This window comes from Dermacentor andersoni, chromosome 6 (assembly GCF_023375885.2).
Source record: "Dermacentor andersoni chromosome 6, qqDerAnde1_hic_scaffold, whole genome shotgun sequence".
NCBI lineage: Eukaryota > Metazoa > Arthropoda > Arachnida > Ixodida > Ixodidae > Dermacentor > Dermacentor andersoni.
In genome coordinates this window covers 85504002-85521420 of record NC_092819.1, presented here as the reverse complement: position 1 = coordinate 85521420, position 17419 = coordinate 85504002, and the positions used below count along the sequence as shown (strand labels likewise).

Sequence of the window (17419 nt, the reverse complement as noted above, 5' to 3'; positions counted from 1 at the left end):
AATTATGATGCGTTGCACCAGAGCAAACCGCATAGTTGTACGTGTCAATCAATAACATAATGTAAAAGGTGTTCTTGATGACGCCGTTTAGTTCTAATGACGTCCCCTTTGAAACGGAGTGACGATAGATAGTCATTTGGCCTGCTCGACCTGATTAGGTTTTGCGAAGCATTTTGTGGACCTGCCAGTCCAGACGGGAGACGGCAGGAGAGCCCTTTCGCTGAAAGCACTTTAAACAACGCTTGAAAATAAAAGCGTCCAATTCATCGGAATGAAGTTGAGCACTCGGCGCGCATTTATCGGTCGATTCCGAAGGTAACCGATGGCGCAGCTTCGCGTTATCTGAGCGAGTACTGGAAACGAGTACTGATACGCAGACATTTTTCTCGCTCGGATAAAGCGTAGACGGAAGGTAACAGCCTCGATCGGCGACAGCGAGGTTCGCGTGGACAAGAAAGAAACGCTACGCTTTCGCCAGACATGAGAACTCGAGCAGGCTGCCGTCGAAAAAGCGTCGACAGATACGCAGCACGGTGCCACCGGACGGTCCCGACACGCGCTATCAATTGGAGACAGTGCACGCGGCGGGTCCTTGACGCGGCGGCGACGGCGCTTGTTTCGAATGTAGGACACCCCGGCATCGGCGAGGGTTGGTCAGCTCTCTCCCAGGAAAAAAAGAGCTGTCAACGTAGCACGCACACTGAACGTAGGCCGACGCGACCAACAGCCGTCGTCGAGGGGTGACTGGGAAGCTGCGGCGAGACGGAAGCGACGAAGAAAAACCGACGCATTGGTGCGTATACAGCGGTGAAAGCGTGTGTTGCTGCGGTGAGTGGGCTTTCTACCTTCTAGAATGCTGTAGCTGTCACGCATCTCGTGCACAGCGTTCGTGCTGTAGAGTTCCCTTAAAGATGTCTGAAGATTCCACGTACTTTGCGAATCGGACACGCCGGGTGTCAGAAAGAACGGCTTCCCTAGCTCCTCAATAATTGCGAACACCGTAGCCCTTCCTCTGTGGTGCCAAGTAGAATCACAGTAGTGCGCCATCCTCGAGCTGTTCAAGCAAACCTCTGAGGAATGCAGTGTCCGAGTTGACGCACTTCTCGACGAAGCTGAGGTCTTACAAGAGCTTCTGTGTGAGCGTCAGAAGCCGGTTGGCATGCACGAGGTGGAAAACTTGTTTTTGAATCGTTGTTCGTGTGGAGGAAACCAGCACGGGTTGCTCCGCAGCCGACATGCCGATCCTCAGAGGCGAGAGCCGGATGACGCAGAACGACGACGATGGCGCGACGACGCCGGCAGCGCAAACGCGAGTCCCATACCCAGCCACTCAAGTTGGTGGGCACCGGAAGTTGCCCCACGGCGCAGGAGGAGGAGGAGGAGGAGGAGGAGGAGGAGGAGATAGATAGATAGATAGATAGATAGATAGATAGATAGATAGATAGATAGATAGATAGATAGATAGATAGATAGATAGATAGATAGATAGATAGATAGATAGATAGATAGATAGATAGATAGATAGATAGATAGATAGATAGATAGATAGATAGATAGATTTCAAGTCCCTGAAGTTGGCAAAGAATGCTTCACAATAAACAATACAAGAGGAAACTACGGCGCTAGTGTCTACCGGAGCTATAAGCATTGCGGTAAAGCCAATTCGTAATGATGGGAATAGTGCATGGATTTGCCTAAACGTCGTCCTTCGCTTCAAAGCTATAGGGCTTTGCGACTTTGAAGTATTGATCATTTCAACAAAATAGTGCGTTCTAAAAGCCACAATTCGGAATTAATATGCATGCGCCCCGGGCACATTGACTCGCCTTTTAGAGGAAATTATCATTGTTTGGAAATTTGGAAAGAACGTAAAGCGTAAAATATAACGTCACAAGAATGTCTGACGCCAGAAGCTTAGAGTTTAGACAAATCCCTGTACCCGTCGTTCCAATGTGCGATCGCTGCGCCAGAGGGTACAACTTTAGAAGGCAGAGGCATTTGCCCCTCAAAGGCGGATGAACACGAGCCTCCATCAACGGGCGCGCACTCAAGACTGACGTCATGAGCCGGACGGCCGCTGACCCCGCTGATGAAGAACATAGCAGCCCGCGCTTCGAACTGGGCCGAGTCGCGTCAGTGGGGCTATTTCTTTAGTCGCGGAGGCAATCGGCTGCCGCGCTTCGGTCTCTGGGTGAGGCCTCCCCTACCTTTTTAAGTTGTGCCTGACTATAGTAATTTTTGTAGGAAAATTTGTGGTTCGTGCATTGTGTCATGGACGCCGGCTCCACCGTGATGCATTGGCTAATGGGTCGTTCCGCTGCTAAGCATGAGTTCTGCACGTGTTCTGATTCGCTGACACAGCGGCCGCTTCCTGGCAGGGACGCTATGCCATTAATGTTCGCGTTTTTAGGTTTAGGTACGCGTTGAAAAGAATCTAAGGTGACCAACATTCATCCGAAGTCCTTCACAATGGCGCCTCTTATAGTTAGATTACACGGGACTGCATGGACGCAGCTTCTCACCTTTGCCAGTGCGCGAACGTGGCGGCCACGATGACGTCAGTGCATCACATTATCCTGTGTGCATTTTGACGGGGACCATTTTTCGTTGGATTGTTATCAATTCAATGTCGCTGTAATCTTTTCAAATTTGTCGCTCGACGCAGGACGCGCCTGTCGAGCTGTTACATTTGTACCAAAATTGGCATAGTATGACAAGAATGTGTGACGAACATAAATGATAGGTCTTCTTTATCCCTTATCTTTATCCTTTATCCCTTTAACCCTTATCTCTCCCCACTCCGACCACCACCACTAGTCTACTCGGCTGCACACGCCATGCACCATTACAATGACTGGTAACGTCAACGTCCCAAAGCAACGTCAGGGGTATAGATAGTTTGCATTGACATCATCGCGACCGCCATTCTGGTGCACTGGCAGGTCGAGAAACTGCGTAAACAAGAAGTTAACGATACGATTATGAGAGTAAGAAGACGTGGGCGGCTGTTTCATGACCTACATGACACGCCAGTCAGTATATTCATGTCATGACCTATCATTTATGCTCGTCATACACTCTTATCATAATATACCAATTTTAGTGCATACCAAGTTAACGAAACGACCACGAGAGCACCAAGACGTAGGCGGCTGTTTCATGACCTACCTGACGCACATGTCATGACATTCATGTCATGACCAATCATTTATGTTCGTCATACACTCTTGTGATACTATGCCAATTTTGGTGCATACCAAATTAACGAAACGATCATGAGAGCACCAAGACGTAGGCGGCCAGACAGATACTATCAAAGTGGCAAATGTTTGCCAAGAAATGATTCGCATCTAATATCTGAGTTCGCAAGAAAAACGCGAGGTGTCCCAGCGCATTCCACAAGAATTCACAAGTAGCGTGCAGCATGCACGCTCTCACTTGGCAAATGATGGTGCAGTGGTTTACTTTCTTACAAATGCATTCATGACATGGGGCCTCATGGCCCCGGACTTTGTGCCGCGTGACCCGATGCGTGCTTCGCTTTGTTTCATGTGTGCGCTATATTTACCGAAAGTTCTCGGGCCACATCGCACATGACCAGGGCTGCTGCCTCTGGGCTGTGATGGTGCTTCTGTTGACACACCTGGCCATGCTTCTTTTGAAAAAAAAAAAAGAAGCAATACGGCCACTAGAAAGGGCGGAAAACACGTTGCAACGGTATAGGACATGAAGCCCATCATGATAGGCCATGCAAAAGTAGATAGAGTAGTGGAGATTGTGAAATTTGCGTGTGCCAAGCGCTTTCGGTTGACGCAAGACGGGAGCACGTGGAGACATTTGCGAGAGGTATTTGTCCCGCATGCAACAGAGTCAATTAAGCTTCCTTGTTTGACTTCACGTACGGGACCAAACTCACCGCACAAAAAACTGCATCGCTTCTCGTACAGCCTAGCAGTCGTTCGCCGACGCAAGCAGATACATGAAAACTGGTCAGCTTACCGTTGGTACTGATGCTGATTTAGATGACTGTGTGAGGGTGGCAATATGTGGTACTCCTGGTGGTTTATATTCTTCCGAGCTTAAACCTTGAGAAATCTGCATTTTGTAGGCAGCTTGTAGGGCACCGTTTCGTATAATTCTCTTGACATGCTCCGAAGGGAAAGCAGTTATGGCTGAAGTAACTCTCATAAAATGTTATGACCCTTGGGCTTCACGGCTGCATAGGTTGAGTAGCAATATTCCTCACGCTTTTCAGCTTTGAAACACCGAAAACCGGCACCACATATAAAACAAAGTCATGCGCGCTCTGACTGCGACCTCATATAGGAAATTATTCCCATAGAAAACGACGGCTAGACGACTTGGAAAAAAAACATTGCACTAAGAGCTGCACAACGTTCCGTGGAAATAAATATATGGGCTCTCGACCTTTTCGCAGAATGTCACAGCTGAAAGCATTCGTGAGCGCTTGCATGCATATATGGTTGTGTACTCGCATCAGTGAAGCAGCACTTGACGGAGGCTGCGTTGCGAAACACTTTTCGAAATTCTTACTGATTTCTTGTTTCCTCGCAAGATGCCGTAACAACGGTGAGGAAGCCAGGGAGTTCGCGCTTCGCATTTTTCTTCTTTCTTTTTTCCCCACTCACGCATTCCAGGACGCAAGTCAGGGATACAAGCACAATGATCGAACGAGACAGGCCTTACTGCATGGTCGTAGACGGTCACAGGTTACCGGGTTCCTTCTCCGAAGAAGTGTACCGTAGTGGTCTTCGGTACCAGCCCGAGCCGGGAGACGTGGTCCTTGACACCTTCCCGAAGTGTGGCACGCACTGGGTCCTGGGCATCCTGAAGGCCGCCTACCAAGTCTGCAGGGGCGTGACACCGGGATCCACCTTCCTGGAGAAACTCGGGTTCGATGCCATCCAGAAGTGCGCCAGGCCTCGGATCATCTTCACGCACCTGCCGTTCCAGCTGGTGCCTTTTTCAGAGGAGGCGAAGTATATCTACGTGATTAGAAACCCGAAAGACTGTTGTGTGTCCTTCTACCACCACACCAAAACCATACCAGCGTACAAGTGAGTATGTGACTTTACGAAATAGAGAAAAAGAAGCCTTTAATAAATACAACGCTCAGGCTGGCAGTTTTGTATGGCCGCTCTACCACTTCACTAACGCGCTACGAGATAATCCTAATAGTGCACTGCTTATCTCAAGAACCGCTGTTACATAAGCTACAGCCACGCACAATAATACCCGCGTTCAGAAAACTAGGAGGTATAGAACAACTTTGTTTTTTAGTGCAGTACTAACACAGCTTTGTCGCACGCCTTCATTTCGCAAAGTCGCATTGAAGTGCAAGTGCTAAAGCTGCGTTTAGTGCCGAATATGCATCTGGACAATGACAACAGCTTCTCGAACGCTGCTACATCAAAAATTACAAACGCTTAGTCCAACTCTTAGGCCAATAATTCGCATTGTAAGTACACTCCACTCTGCTTGCTAATGAGATTCCACGGCCAAACGATTAGATCACACAGGTCTCCTATGAATACCTACTGCAAAAAAATACATTTCTACTGACGCGAATTACCGCTTGTTTACGGAGAAAGGTTTTAGCGTTTTCTTCTTTTTTTTTTACTTCTTTAGAATCAGTCAGAGGGGGTCACTTGTCAAAACCGCCTGTAATGAAAACATGCTAGAGCAGTCTTAGCAACCGACTACCCGCGCGCCTTACTTTTGTATCGTTGTCTATAGAGGAAAGGATCCCTTACTCGATCATGCATGTGTCGCGTATGCAAATGGCGCTTTTGTCGCGCCATAGATGAGGCAATTGTAGTTTACCCCTTTCACTCGGCCTTCAGATAGGCGCAGCTCGGCAGTACGTTTGTCGATCCAAGCGGGAGAAGTCGCGTTTGAGAGAGCTCACTGAGCCATTTAATCCATCTAACTCGAACCTGTGCTCAACAGCAGTTATAAAGCCCACAAATGTGCAAATTTTACAGCGAAGCTGTATATGACTAGGTTGTGCAAAAAATTGCGGGCCTATCGAGCAGCGTAGACGGATAATTTCTTCCCATACGTGGACCGATCCCGAAGATAGTGCAATACCGGGCCAACTCACGGCGGAGGTGAAGCAGGATTTAAGCACTCCGCCAACTTGCACCAATACAAATACAACCCGTATCAGATATTAAGCTGATAAGAACAGATACTACGCTTTGACTCGCGTCGGCCACGTCTACGCTCGCACCGCCCTCTCTTTGTCGGCGTTCCAAGCGCTTGCGTGTCTCCATTCTTTTCCTTCCGCTCTCCCGTGGTAGCGGTCCCGTAAGCGTGCTGCCCGCCAGGACCGCGAGGCGAAAAGAAATGCGAACCGTCCATGTGGCCCCGATCCCACAAACTTGGAATGTTTCACCGGAGCAACGGCCAGGTTTCAGATGGAGTTTGTGGGGAAACAATTTTATGTGACCTACGTTGTGTGTAACCGCTTGTGGTTTTCGAGTGACCTTACAACCATTACTGCACTGCGGCACGTCGACCAACGCACGATCGCCTTGGCTACGGTGAAGTGTGTGCCTTCGGATTGCGGTGAGATGCGCGTCTGTTCTACATGCCGGGATTTGTTAGTAAAAGGTGTCGTGCCGCATTTCGTAACAATACGTGGCTATGTATACCCCCGGTTCCTCATCATCTTCCGAGGCTCAACATTGTGGAGGTGCGACTAGTCGCGCTTCGCCTTCCATTTATGTGTATATACGGCGTTTGACGCACGGCAATGGACAGTTCGCCATTAAGAGGCCCACATACACAGTTTCGCTGGCCATCCACCTTCACACAGTGGAATGGCATTGAATTTTCCTAAAGAAATTTCACGCTTGCTCGGTTATTGCACCCCCCCCCCCCCCCCCCCAGCGTTCGTTTCGTCTAATTTCAGTTGAGTTGTTATTTTCCAGAAAAAATAGACATTTCTGGTAGGGGTACCTGGGCAAAAAGGTGTATTCACACACCTTGACTGGGCCCGGGCAACCTGGAAACTTTTTGCAGTGGTGACATTCAGGAGATGAAACAGATGAAACAACAGAAACCTGTATGTATGTGCATATTCTTCCACATATATACTAACACACGCATATATTGTAAATACACAAATAAACCGATATTCGACCTCATCAGCTCACAGATATACTAACAGTAAAAAATTTATTACCTATCCATTTCCAGCAATTATATAGGTTCGAAAGTTTAGTAGTGATTGAAAATACATCCATTTGTGCAGTCAGCGTTGCAATCTGATTACTGACATTATTTTAAGGCTACATGTTTCGGAAATATTCATTAACCTGTTTCAAAGTAAAGCCCATGGTATGCTTGTACCAACACGTAGAGCCCCGAAATGACGTGAAGACATTCGGGTAGCACGACAGAGGGATGTCCAACCCTTTTGAACACGGCGAAAAGTGTCCTTCCCCACAAGGAGCGCAAACGCGAGAGGCCGAACCACCTACGAACAGGGCGAGCTCGAGCGGCGCAGTGCCATCTCGGGCGCCATCACTAGGGAGGTCGTTTTTTTTATTCTAGTGTCCAAACGCGCTCTGCAAAACAAACGGGATCACATAGGATTAGGAAACGAGCACGATTGCAAAATTAGACCGTAAGACCCGCTCTAGCTGTAACATTATTTAGGCGTGTAAGCTTTCTAATGCGCGAATAAATGTAGCTTGGGTACAGAAATGACGGTTACGTCATTTCTGTACACCGTAGTGCCCATAAACCCTCTGCAGCACGCACAAGACATTTCACGCACCACAATGCGGCTGCGTCCCCGATACGTTGCAGGTGCCCGATTTCTTTACAATAGAAACTTCTCTAAAAACACGCCACTATGTCATTGAGACTCGTTAATTAAGTAAATTCAAGCAAAGTCGACTTCGGCAGAAAGATACGAGTGAGAGACAGGTCCCGTATCTTCAGCCGTTGGACTAGCAGTTTTGAGCACGTATTATATGCACGTATACACGTATATACATGTCTAAATTATATTACCCGCTTGTCATCTCACCTGCAGGTTCCAAGACGGCACCTTTGACGAATACTTCGAGATCTTCCTGGACGGGCGCACCGACTTCGGTAGCTACTACGAGAGCCTGCGCTCGTGGTACTCCAAGCGGAACGAGCCCAACGTACTCTTCCTCACCTACGAAGGCATGCACGCGGACGTCAGCGGATCGGTGCTGAAGATAACGCGCTTCGTAGACGCCGGCATCGCCGACGAACTGGCGCGGGACGAGGACAAGATGAGCACCGTTCTGGAGAACTCGAGCGTCAGCAGCATGAAGAAAGAGTTCGCGCTGCAGTTCGTCAGGAAAGGCACCGTGGGAGACTGGCGGAACTACTTCTCGCCGGAGCAGTCACGAAGACTGGAGGAGAGGTTCCTACGCGAGATGGAAGGTACGGACATCCCGCAGCTGTGGGAAGGTGTCAGCTGGCTTCTCGATGAAACTAAAACCTGAACAGTTTCTATACCCGACGTCACAAGTATCTTGCGACGTCACAAGTGACTGCTCGGACACAGCTAATCCTGCTGCGGTCACCCACTGCGGCAATGGTTTCCCCTCGAGATCCCTTGCGCTAAGCCTTCGCGTCGCCTTCACAGGTATAGCAAGCTTATGAAATAAACTACGGCTGTGATTTCATTATTCTTAATGCGCATTTGGGTTAGTTCACTTGAAAGCGGCTTGACTAATACGCGGCATGGTACCCGGGAGCCTTCTCGCTGGAGAGAGACACGGAAAGGCAGGGAGATTAACTCCAGGAGAGAGGAAGGGGGGAGGGGGCGGCATTCTGTAAGTGTCCGCATAGTGCACCTATCCATTTCGGCTGCTGCTGCTGAAGTGCTGGTTGGCTGGGAGCGCCTAGCTCCTTCTGACGCGTAATCCAGCCGAGTCAATCAGAACTTAAGTTGCAGACGAAATGGACATGTCCACTAGGTGGGGATTTACAGTAGACCCCCTCCGCCCCCCCCCCCCAGCAGCAGCAGTAGTAGCCTTAGGCGAGATTAAAACGCTATTCCATAAATCAATTTTACAGATCCGGATTGCGCAACATAACGAACTCAACACTAGATAACGAACTTGCCGCGCTACCTGCTATCGTCATCGACCGCAGGCTGGGGGGGAAGGGGGGGGGAGGCTATTGTATATGTGTTTACCTAGTGGGCATACCCATTTCGTCTACTGATGAAGTGCTAATTGGCTGGGGACGTCTGTCTCCTTCTGACGCCCAGCCAATCAGAATTTCAGTTGCAGACGAACCGGACATGTCCACTAGGTGGGCATGTCCGGTTCGGATTGTCGGATTTTGCTGAAGTAGTATTTTTTCCATTTAATTTAGTGCATACTGCGCGCCACAGCAGGGTCCAAGCATGACAGACAAATTAAAAGAAAAAAAGTTTAGGGAGACGTGCCAAAACAATAATCTCATTACGAGACCCGTCGTGATCAGTATAGCGCCGGAATAATCTTGATCCCCTAGGGTTCTTTATTGCGCAGCGATCATTTTTGTATTCCACCCCCCTCGGAAGGCGGCGCTGGCGCGGCGGGCATCGAACCCACGACCTCGAGGTCAGGAGCGCAACACAATAGTCACTGAGTTACCGTGGCGTGCACACAAATTTAATTGAAAAGCGGATTAATGAGATGGCGTAACGCGTAGTAAATACAGGGGACTGGGAATATAGAAGCCGGTAGGTATGGCACATAGCTGGACCTAAGGCAAACATGATTTGAGTATTTAGAAAGAGTTTGTTCTAACATAGCGATACGAACATTGCGAGTCATGACGAAGGCCCAAAGTGATCGCCGGACATGGCTCAACAAAGGACAGCACACATACGTATATCTAGTCGGCGTATACGAACATTCATCTGTACTATACCCTGCAGATGTGCCATGGTCGCCGGCTTAGTTCTATACGCAATGAAAGAAGAAACGCTAATAAAAATATTCTCACTGCCATCAATACATACGCTTTCAATCGCGTTATTTCTTCAATAAACCGAATTCATTTCCTTAGCTCTTTCGTCCGTTTTCAGGTAAATAACTTTATTGGGTTCTTTCGCCCGTTTCCTTGCTCGAACGGGCGCTTTTGGTCACTGAACCAAATTTTTGCTGCCGCGCGAGAGTTTGAGGTATAGGTTCCGATTACCGGGTGGGGGGGCTCGGCCCTTGAGAACCCTCTGAAGTTTGTCGTGAGGCGAGGCGGGGGGGTTCGGGGGGCAGAGCCACCCGCAACCTAAAGTGTCTACCAGATTTCATGAGTTGCTCACATCATTTGAGGCTTCTTTTGAGTTGCTTCTGCTTTTTCAGTTAAAATGTTATTGTAGCTAAACGTTTACTGCATCATTGTTGTCTCGGACGTGCACGAATTTTAATTCACACTTTCGCTTTATTTCTGCAAATACAGACAATAAGAGGTCAAGCGCATTAGAAGCACCAACGGCTGCTACCTCATCCGTATTCTTTCACTTCAACATTTCTTTACAGCGAAGCTGTCTATGGCTAGGATCTGGCGGATGGCGTCCGCGCGTACACCAACAATTTTTCATACGTGGATCGATCCCGAAGATTGTGCAATACCGGGTCGACCCGCGTCGGAGGAGTGTGTGTGTGTGTGTGTGTGTGTGTGTGTGTGTGTGTGTGTGTGTGTGTGTGTGTGTGTGTGTGTGTGTGTGTGTGTGTGTGTGTGTGTGTGTGTGTGTGTGTGTGTGTGTGTGTGTGTGTGTGTGTGTAGGGTGTTTCAGCGAACACTTTCAATTTTTTTTTTTAATTCGATTTCACAGAGCGCATAATAGTCCATGAGCTGGTCTGCTCGAGGAGGCGGACATGCACAAAAAAATTGAAATGCACTACCAACTGATTAACAAAAATTCACTAATTAAATTCCTAACTAATAAACATATGGCACATGTTGCAATTTACAAATTCTGGCCATGGAGTTCGCCAGGTCAACTTGGAACGAATTCTCAGGATGACACCAGTTTCGATATGTTAATTCCCGAACTTTGCGGAGAAATGCACAGGCGTTCCAGTTACTATTGTGCTTCAGTCCATAAAACCACGTTTTGTTGAGAAAGTAAGTGGAACGACCGTGCATTCTTACCGCATGTTTGACGGCGCATATCTCGTAAATGGCGTCATCCGCACAATTCTTTTCAAATGGATATGCCTTGAAGTCTCACCCGCTAGAATTTGTAAATTGCAATATGTGCCACAAGGTAATTAGTTAGAAACGTAATTAGTTAATTTTTTTTTAATCAGTCGCTCATGCATTTCAATTTTTTGTGCAAGTTCTTCGAGTCGACCACCTCATGGGTTAGAATTGTGATATCTGCCACAGGCAGTTTTTAAAAATATCTGAAAATGTTCGCTGAAATGCCCTGTATACGCACACACATGGGTGAACTTCGGAAGGCTGGTTACGAAGTGTTTATCGCCTGCTCGTGAGCGGCACGGACGTATGTGCATGTCTGCATGTTAGACGCAACGCATCGCTCCATGTTCTAAAACTATACCTGTGCAGCATAGCTCGGTGCGTATCAGTAGTTACCATGATCTGCAGCCCCAGGGGCTCAGGCCGGTCAGAGCGCGTGATCCAGTAGGATTTTGTCGGACTCCAAGCCATCCACCACCAGCACAGAAATTTTTCAGGTGTGTGTGTGTGTGTGTGTGTGTGTGTGTGTGTGTGTGTGTGTGTGTGTGTGTGTGTGTGTGTGTGTGTGTGTGTGTGTGTGTGTGTGTGTGTGTGTTACCATTGGGGCCTGAGACAGAAAGCGTTTCTTTCGTCTGACAGTATAAAATTGTTTTTTTTTTTTTATCCTTCCATCTACCGGAGATGTGCGACCACGCAAATGATTAATGCCTCCAAACGCTGTCGTCATGGTGCTCAAGACAAACAGGAACGAGAACCAAGGGCAAGAACGTTATATAAAACAGGAGGGCGCAAGGCGTAACACAGGAACGTTAAAGGGACCCTGATACGATTTTGACAATTTTGTACAAACGTACCGAGTCGTTAGAGTAGGTCCTCCTGATCATTAATTGACGCATCTAAGTGCTCCGCGTAAAGCGCGTAATTTATTATGAGGTTCTGAAGACGTACGTCGCTGCCGATCGCAGCACATCGCTCGGCTGAATTTTAAGCCGCCCTTAACCATTTGACGTAAGCTGCCCTCATGGAGGAAGCGCGCGCTCCGCAGCAATCCTAAACCAAAGGATGTAATCGCGATGTCTCATTGCATTACCGTTGCCGACGTCATGCTGAAAGAAGTTCATAATTAACTTCGCAGATTGGGCCGTGAGGTCGAATCGGCTGCTTTTACCGGCTTTTATGAAAGTAAGCAAGCTTTATAAGGCCAGCCAACTGAACTGTTTTTATCAACCGCAGGTACCGGCCGCTGCCCAGTTCTTGCGCTTCACCTTTATCGCGGCCTTCTACTTGCATTTCTCTGTTTGGGCTTCCTCCTGGCGCTCAGACGGACTTGCGAGCTAGACATCTGGCGATACGAAAAAAAATGTAAGCATTCTCTCCGCATTGCTAGAACACATTTGCGATCCATTTGGAGTTTATGAGCACGAACATATATTCTCGCTGCGGCTGAAACGTCGTGCTTTATTGAACAAATTTCGGGTGGCCACGCATCATTACGACAGCGCTGCCGAGGACGAAGAACGTCATTTCTGACTGCACCTTTGAATTCACTGCGGCCTGAGGTGCCTTCTTCCCATGGTAAGTAAAGCTTCACGGAACCAAAGTTTTGCGATAGCCGGCGCACGGTGCAGAACAGTACGCGCGTAGAACCGGCCTATGTAGGTGCGATCATGGAACGGCCGTTTGATGCGTTCGCAGGCGTACTACATTGTGTGGAGCCTTGCTCACTCTAGCAGCGCATCCGCTAAACTTCACTTCCCTGCGCTTTTCGCGAGCACAGATAAGATACGCGCCTGCGGTATAGGGAGGATTCGGTCCTTAAGTCAATGCAGCCGCTTCGTTCCCATGTTCCCGGATGAAGAGTCGACTGGCCAGCGCAAGGTGCCGAGGGCAGCAAATTGCACATATTCTGCGTAACACTCTATCAGCACGTGTATTGTGGTACACCTGTGCAGGTGTGCATGAACCTCGAACGCGCTCTGCTTAAAAGACTTTGTGCTGTCGCGAGTACTGCGAGAAACAAGCAACAGTTAAGCAACATGTGTTTTAATATGCACAAAAGCAAGTTGTTACTGAACACGAATGTTCTAAAACCAGGACTATACATTCTTACATAACGTACGTTCTACGTGCCGCCAATGCAGGAAGCCAAAAGCACGAATCACTGACCGGCCAGGCGTTCACTGTACAGATTCTGAAACGCATCGGTTTCGGCCTGCGATGGCCCGTCAGCATGATTCCGTCGAAGAGGGCGAAATTTCCAGCGGATATTCCTTGAGTACGCCAAGTTTCATCCTAGACGCCAGCGCTCGTTTCTTCCCTGGCGGAACGATTTCACCTCCAACGGGTGTAGGTTTCCGCCGCCGCTTCCCTTCACGATCGCGCCCGCGTTCAGTTGGCGCTGCGCGCGAAAGGTCTCTTGTTTGCGACAGCGCCTCTTCGGATGACTGGAAATCATTATTGTGTTGCTAACTGTCACGACAGCAATGTAAACACGAAAGGGTTGATGCCACCAGTGAAATTCTGCCGATTCACAAGAAAATGGTACGAAAAAAGCAGACGACAGACATGGATTACTCCGGTGCGCCGAACGAAGTAAACGACTGGCAAACGAAGGGAGCTCGTTCATTGATCACTCCCGAGTGTATGACGGTTTTTATATGTAACCCACATGAATTTAATAATTACTCGATATATAATCCTTTTATTCATATAAAAACTTTCAGTTGTTCGACCAGCGAATTGTCCTGTCTTCCTTCTCGCGTTCCGTTTGTGTGTGCGCTGCCCAAGAATGGAAACTACTTCTGTTGTATGCGCTAGCAGTGGCCGAAGCTAACGCGTGCCAAGAAATTTAATATGTGCATGATGCATTGAACATGACCGGAGTTCCTTCCTGCATCACCACTGCACCGATCGATCGAGTTACTGGACGACACACGCCCGGGTCTTGGTGGCGCCGGCATTGCTGAAGCATAAATGATTACTAATACTTTCAACTTGCGTCTCTTGAGCACTGTTAAAAATAACCAAGCTATTTACATTGCTGCCTCTGTTCTATATTGTAGGGGACGTACTAGTTAAAGTTGTGTGTGCATGTCGTACTTGTGCTATGCAGCGATATATTTCGTTTATTTCCGCACAGTGTCGATGGAAGTCCGTTGCCATCAGAGACAACACGGATTTGTAGCAAACATTTTGTGAGAAACTGCAAAAATGACTTTTGTTCTTTACTAAACGTTGTGCGACGCCAAACGCTGAATGGAGTTCCACAAACTTCTTTTGACAGCATGCTTCGTTCTTTCGAAAGGCCGGGGTACTGAGCGCGTGCACGTATATTTCTGCACTGTGTGTGCTACCGTAATAAGCAGCGAAAAGAAGCACCAAGATGTGAGCACAACGTGCTCAGTCTTTATTTGACTCGAAAGGAAAACAAAGCACTCAAAAATGATAACTATGGGGGTCGAACACGTTGAAACAAACGGATACGATTAAAGGAATGTTTTAGGTTAAGACAGTGAGCTGGAAGTGATTTTTCTCGACAATCATTCATCACACCAGACAGACACCCCTAAGTGTGAAACAGACTATACATCGTCCTTCGAATAAAACGTCCACGCACACACACGTAGGCACACACCGCGCGCGGTACGAAACGTGCCCAAACACGCGCACTGCAAGAGGCAGTCAAGGCGGTGCGAGCGAGAGATGGAAGAGGCATACCACCCGCTAGTAGAATTTTGCCCCGCATGCGGCGCTCTCAACGCCGGCGCAGCAGCGCCGCTCGCGGTGCCGTTCTTGCCTATTGCCGTGGCGCGGCACATTGCGTACAGTGTTGCACGCGAGTTCATTTCACGAGCTTTAGTTCCTCCTGTTCCACCTGGCCACAACAACATCCGGGAGAGCACGGTCCAGACAACACAGCGCAACAAAACACGGAGACTAACGCAAGCCCACGCGTACGGCACCTTTGCCACGGTAAGAAACCTACGGAGCAACACGTGTGAGCGCACAGAACCATAACAAAGCCGCCATTGTGGCCCAAAAAACGTGGTCGCTACAGCAAGAAAATAAATAAATAAACAAATAAATAAATAAAGAACAGCAAAAAAGAAGGAGAACCTATACGTCATTTCCTCCACACTTTTCTCCTAGCGCGTGGACTGGGTAGAGCCAGGGTAGGGCCTCTCCCATGGAGGAAGGCCTCTCTGTTTTCTTTCCTAGTAGGGCGATGCCAATAGGGCGAGCTATATGATTGGCTGTCCACGGCGCGTCATCGATAATTTTTCCAACTTCACGGTTAAAACTGTTGGTTATAATAGCTGGAATGCTAGTTAATTTGTTTCTATAAAAAGAAAGTAACAGAAAGAGAATGCACAAGAACAATTTCTCGCTACATTTGAGCACTTCCGGCACACAGCAAGCGTCGTCTGCTTGTGTTACAATGTGCTCCGTTTTGACGTGAGCTGCGCGATCAGTGTCGGTCTCAGTCTTTTGGCGAGCACCATGATTCGCCTTTGTCGCGTTGTGGGCTGCAAACGTAGTGATTGGAAATATGTCAAGCTGCGACAGCGTGTCCCTCTGCAAGGCAGCAGACGAGCGGAGTGGCTGCAGCGCATCGGACTGTCGCTATCCGATCGGCGCCCGGATTTGCGCGATGGCGGCCGTCACTGTACACCGGAATATTACTAACGCAATAGCGTTTCGCGAGTCAGGGTAAACGCAAGCGCAAGGGGACAGGGCCTGGCCGTGTCCCCTTGCGTGTCGTTTCAGGGGATGAAGATAAGCGCAAATGTGAATGGTCTGCACGGTGCAGCCACCTGGTGGCATAGAGCTCAACCACACACAGTAGCAGTAACAAAATGTATTCTTTGCTGCTGGTGTAAATTTTTCGCAGGAGTGTAATCGTTAACACGTTGTTTTTGTAAATGTTTAAAATGTTCCACATTTGGTTAGAGCAATATAAGCTCTTTGGCTGGTTAAGCTCTGCACCAACGGGTGGATAGACCGTGGAGACCGATCAGGCAGCTCACGTACGTCTACGCTAAAGTTTCTTCATCAGCTTGAGTTTATGCCTCCACCGTTTCTTCGAAATGTTCAGCTAGTGTGTGATTACCGGAATACCAGACACGTTCGGCGCTACGACAGAATGCTCGCAACGCACGCTTTCTATAGACCGTTTTTTCGTAGGCGCCGCCATATTGTGAACGCAGTGGCGCCGCCTATGAGCAGCGCCATACTGGCTTGGGTGAAAGCGGTCTTTTGCATGGCAGGTATACGCTTGGCGGTAGGTTCTGGCGTTTGTTTTCGCGGTCGTGCGGTCTGTTTAGTATGACGTGCGTCTTCTACGTGGTAAACGGTTCTGTGAGACGTGCTGGAATGGTTTAAGGCGTCATGGCCGGAATTTCTGCTGGCATTGAGGTGTACAGAACACGCAGCGCGATATGTGTGCTCGCATATTTGAGCCTACAATCAGCCTCGGAGATCAATTGTGTATTTCTAAATGTTCCAATCACTAATGTGACCTTATTGCAGTATTATCCTCTATTTCTAAGCTGCGGTTTAGGAGCCTTAAAACATACGCGACGATCGTAACAGCATGGGTACTGTTCTGCTACGAAAGGAGCTGTGCTGTTTGACAAGCGTTCAAACTATTCACTGCAGGTTACATTGCGTGACTACTTGGTTGGATGGGTGAGGTTTCCACCCATGAATAAAATAGTTTTGGCTAGTAATAGCAGCATACCTTACAGTCTGAATTAAGCTTGTCCAACAAAGCGACCGTTTACGAACAGCGCGAGCGTCCTAAGCAGTAGTAGGTGCTGGATTACAGATATCTCTGTTCTATATAGCGCATGGTCCAAGCGTACGGCATCAGCGGGTATATATTTACAAACGTTGTGCGGCGTTAGCCCGTTTTCTCGTGCTTTTTAGAGAAAGAGGATGATAACCGAATTTTTTTTTTTTTCGGTTGTGTTCGTTCAGTTCTCTACGACGCCCTCACACGTATTACGGAAATTTTGCGCTCAAAAATAGCCATCGCATTCTTTTTATGCGAACCGACTCATATATTATGGCTGTATACAGGCCAAAAAGGCAATGCCAAAGCACACAGCTTCTATGTGTATCGTGCTGGCTCACCAACCGCAGTGGTCGCTGTGTTGAGAAGCGCCATGGGCCTCATGCAGCAAGGCTAGCGTAGACATATGGTAAC

The 17419-nt window shown here is 48.4% G+C and overlaps 2 protein-coding genes and 1 pseudogene across 3 annotated transcripts in view; 1 reads left to right on the top strand and 2 right to left on the bottom strand.

Moving 5' to 3' along the window:
• LOC126522509 (sulfotransferase ssu-1-like) overlaps positions 1 to 4797 on the bottom strand; it is a 59207-nt gene extending 54410 nt beyond the window's left edge. The window contains exon 1 of the mRNA XM_055066442.2: positions 4708 to 4797. The gene's annotated coding sequence lies outside the window, so the exon portion shown is untranslated. The remainder of the gene's footprint in view (positions 1 to 4707) is intronic.
• Positions 467 to 8706, top strand: LOC126522519 (sulfotransferase ssu-1-like). Of its 2 annotated transcripts, none has more exons than XM_050171283.3 (3): positions 467 to 793; positions 4659 to 5078; positions 8069 to 8706. In XM_050171283.3, exons 2-3 carry the CDS (start codon positions 4684 to 4686, stop codon positions 8511 to 8513), a joined length of 840 nt encoding a protein of 279 aa, XP_050027240.2. In that variant the 5' UTR covers positions 467 to 793; positions 4659 to 4683; the 3' UTR covers positions 8514 to 8706. The 2 variants fall into 2 exon arrangements, with proteins under 2 accessions (XP_050027240.2, XP_050027238.2); XM_050171281.3 differs by having other exon boundaries at positions 467 to 828.
• Positions 6078 to 6243, bottom strand: LOC126523100 (U2 spliceosomal RNA; annotated as a pseudogene).
• Positions 8707 to 17419: the final 8713 nt, after the last annotated feature.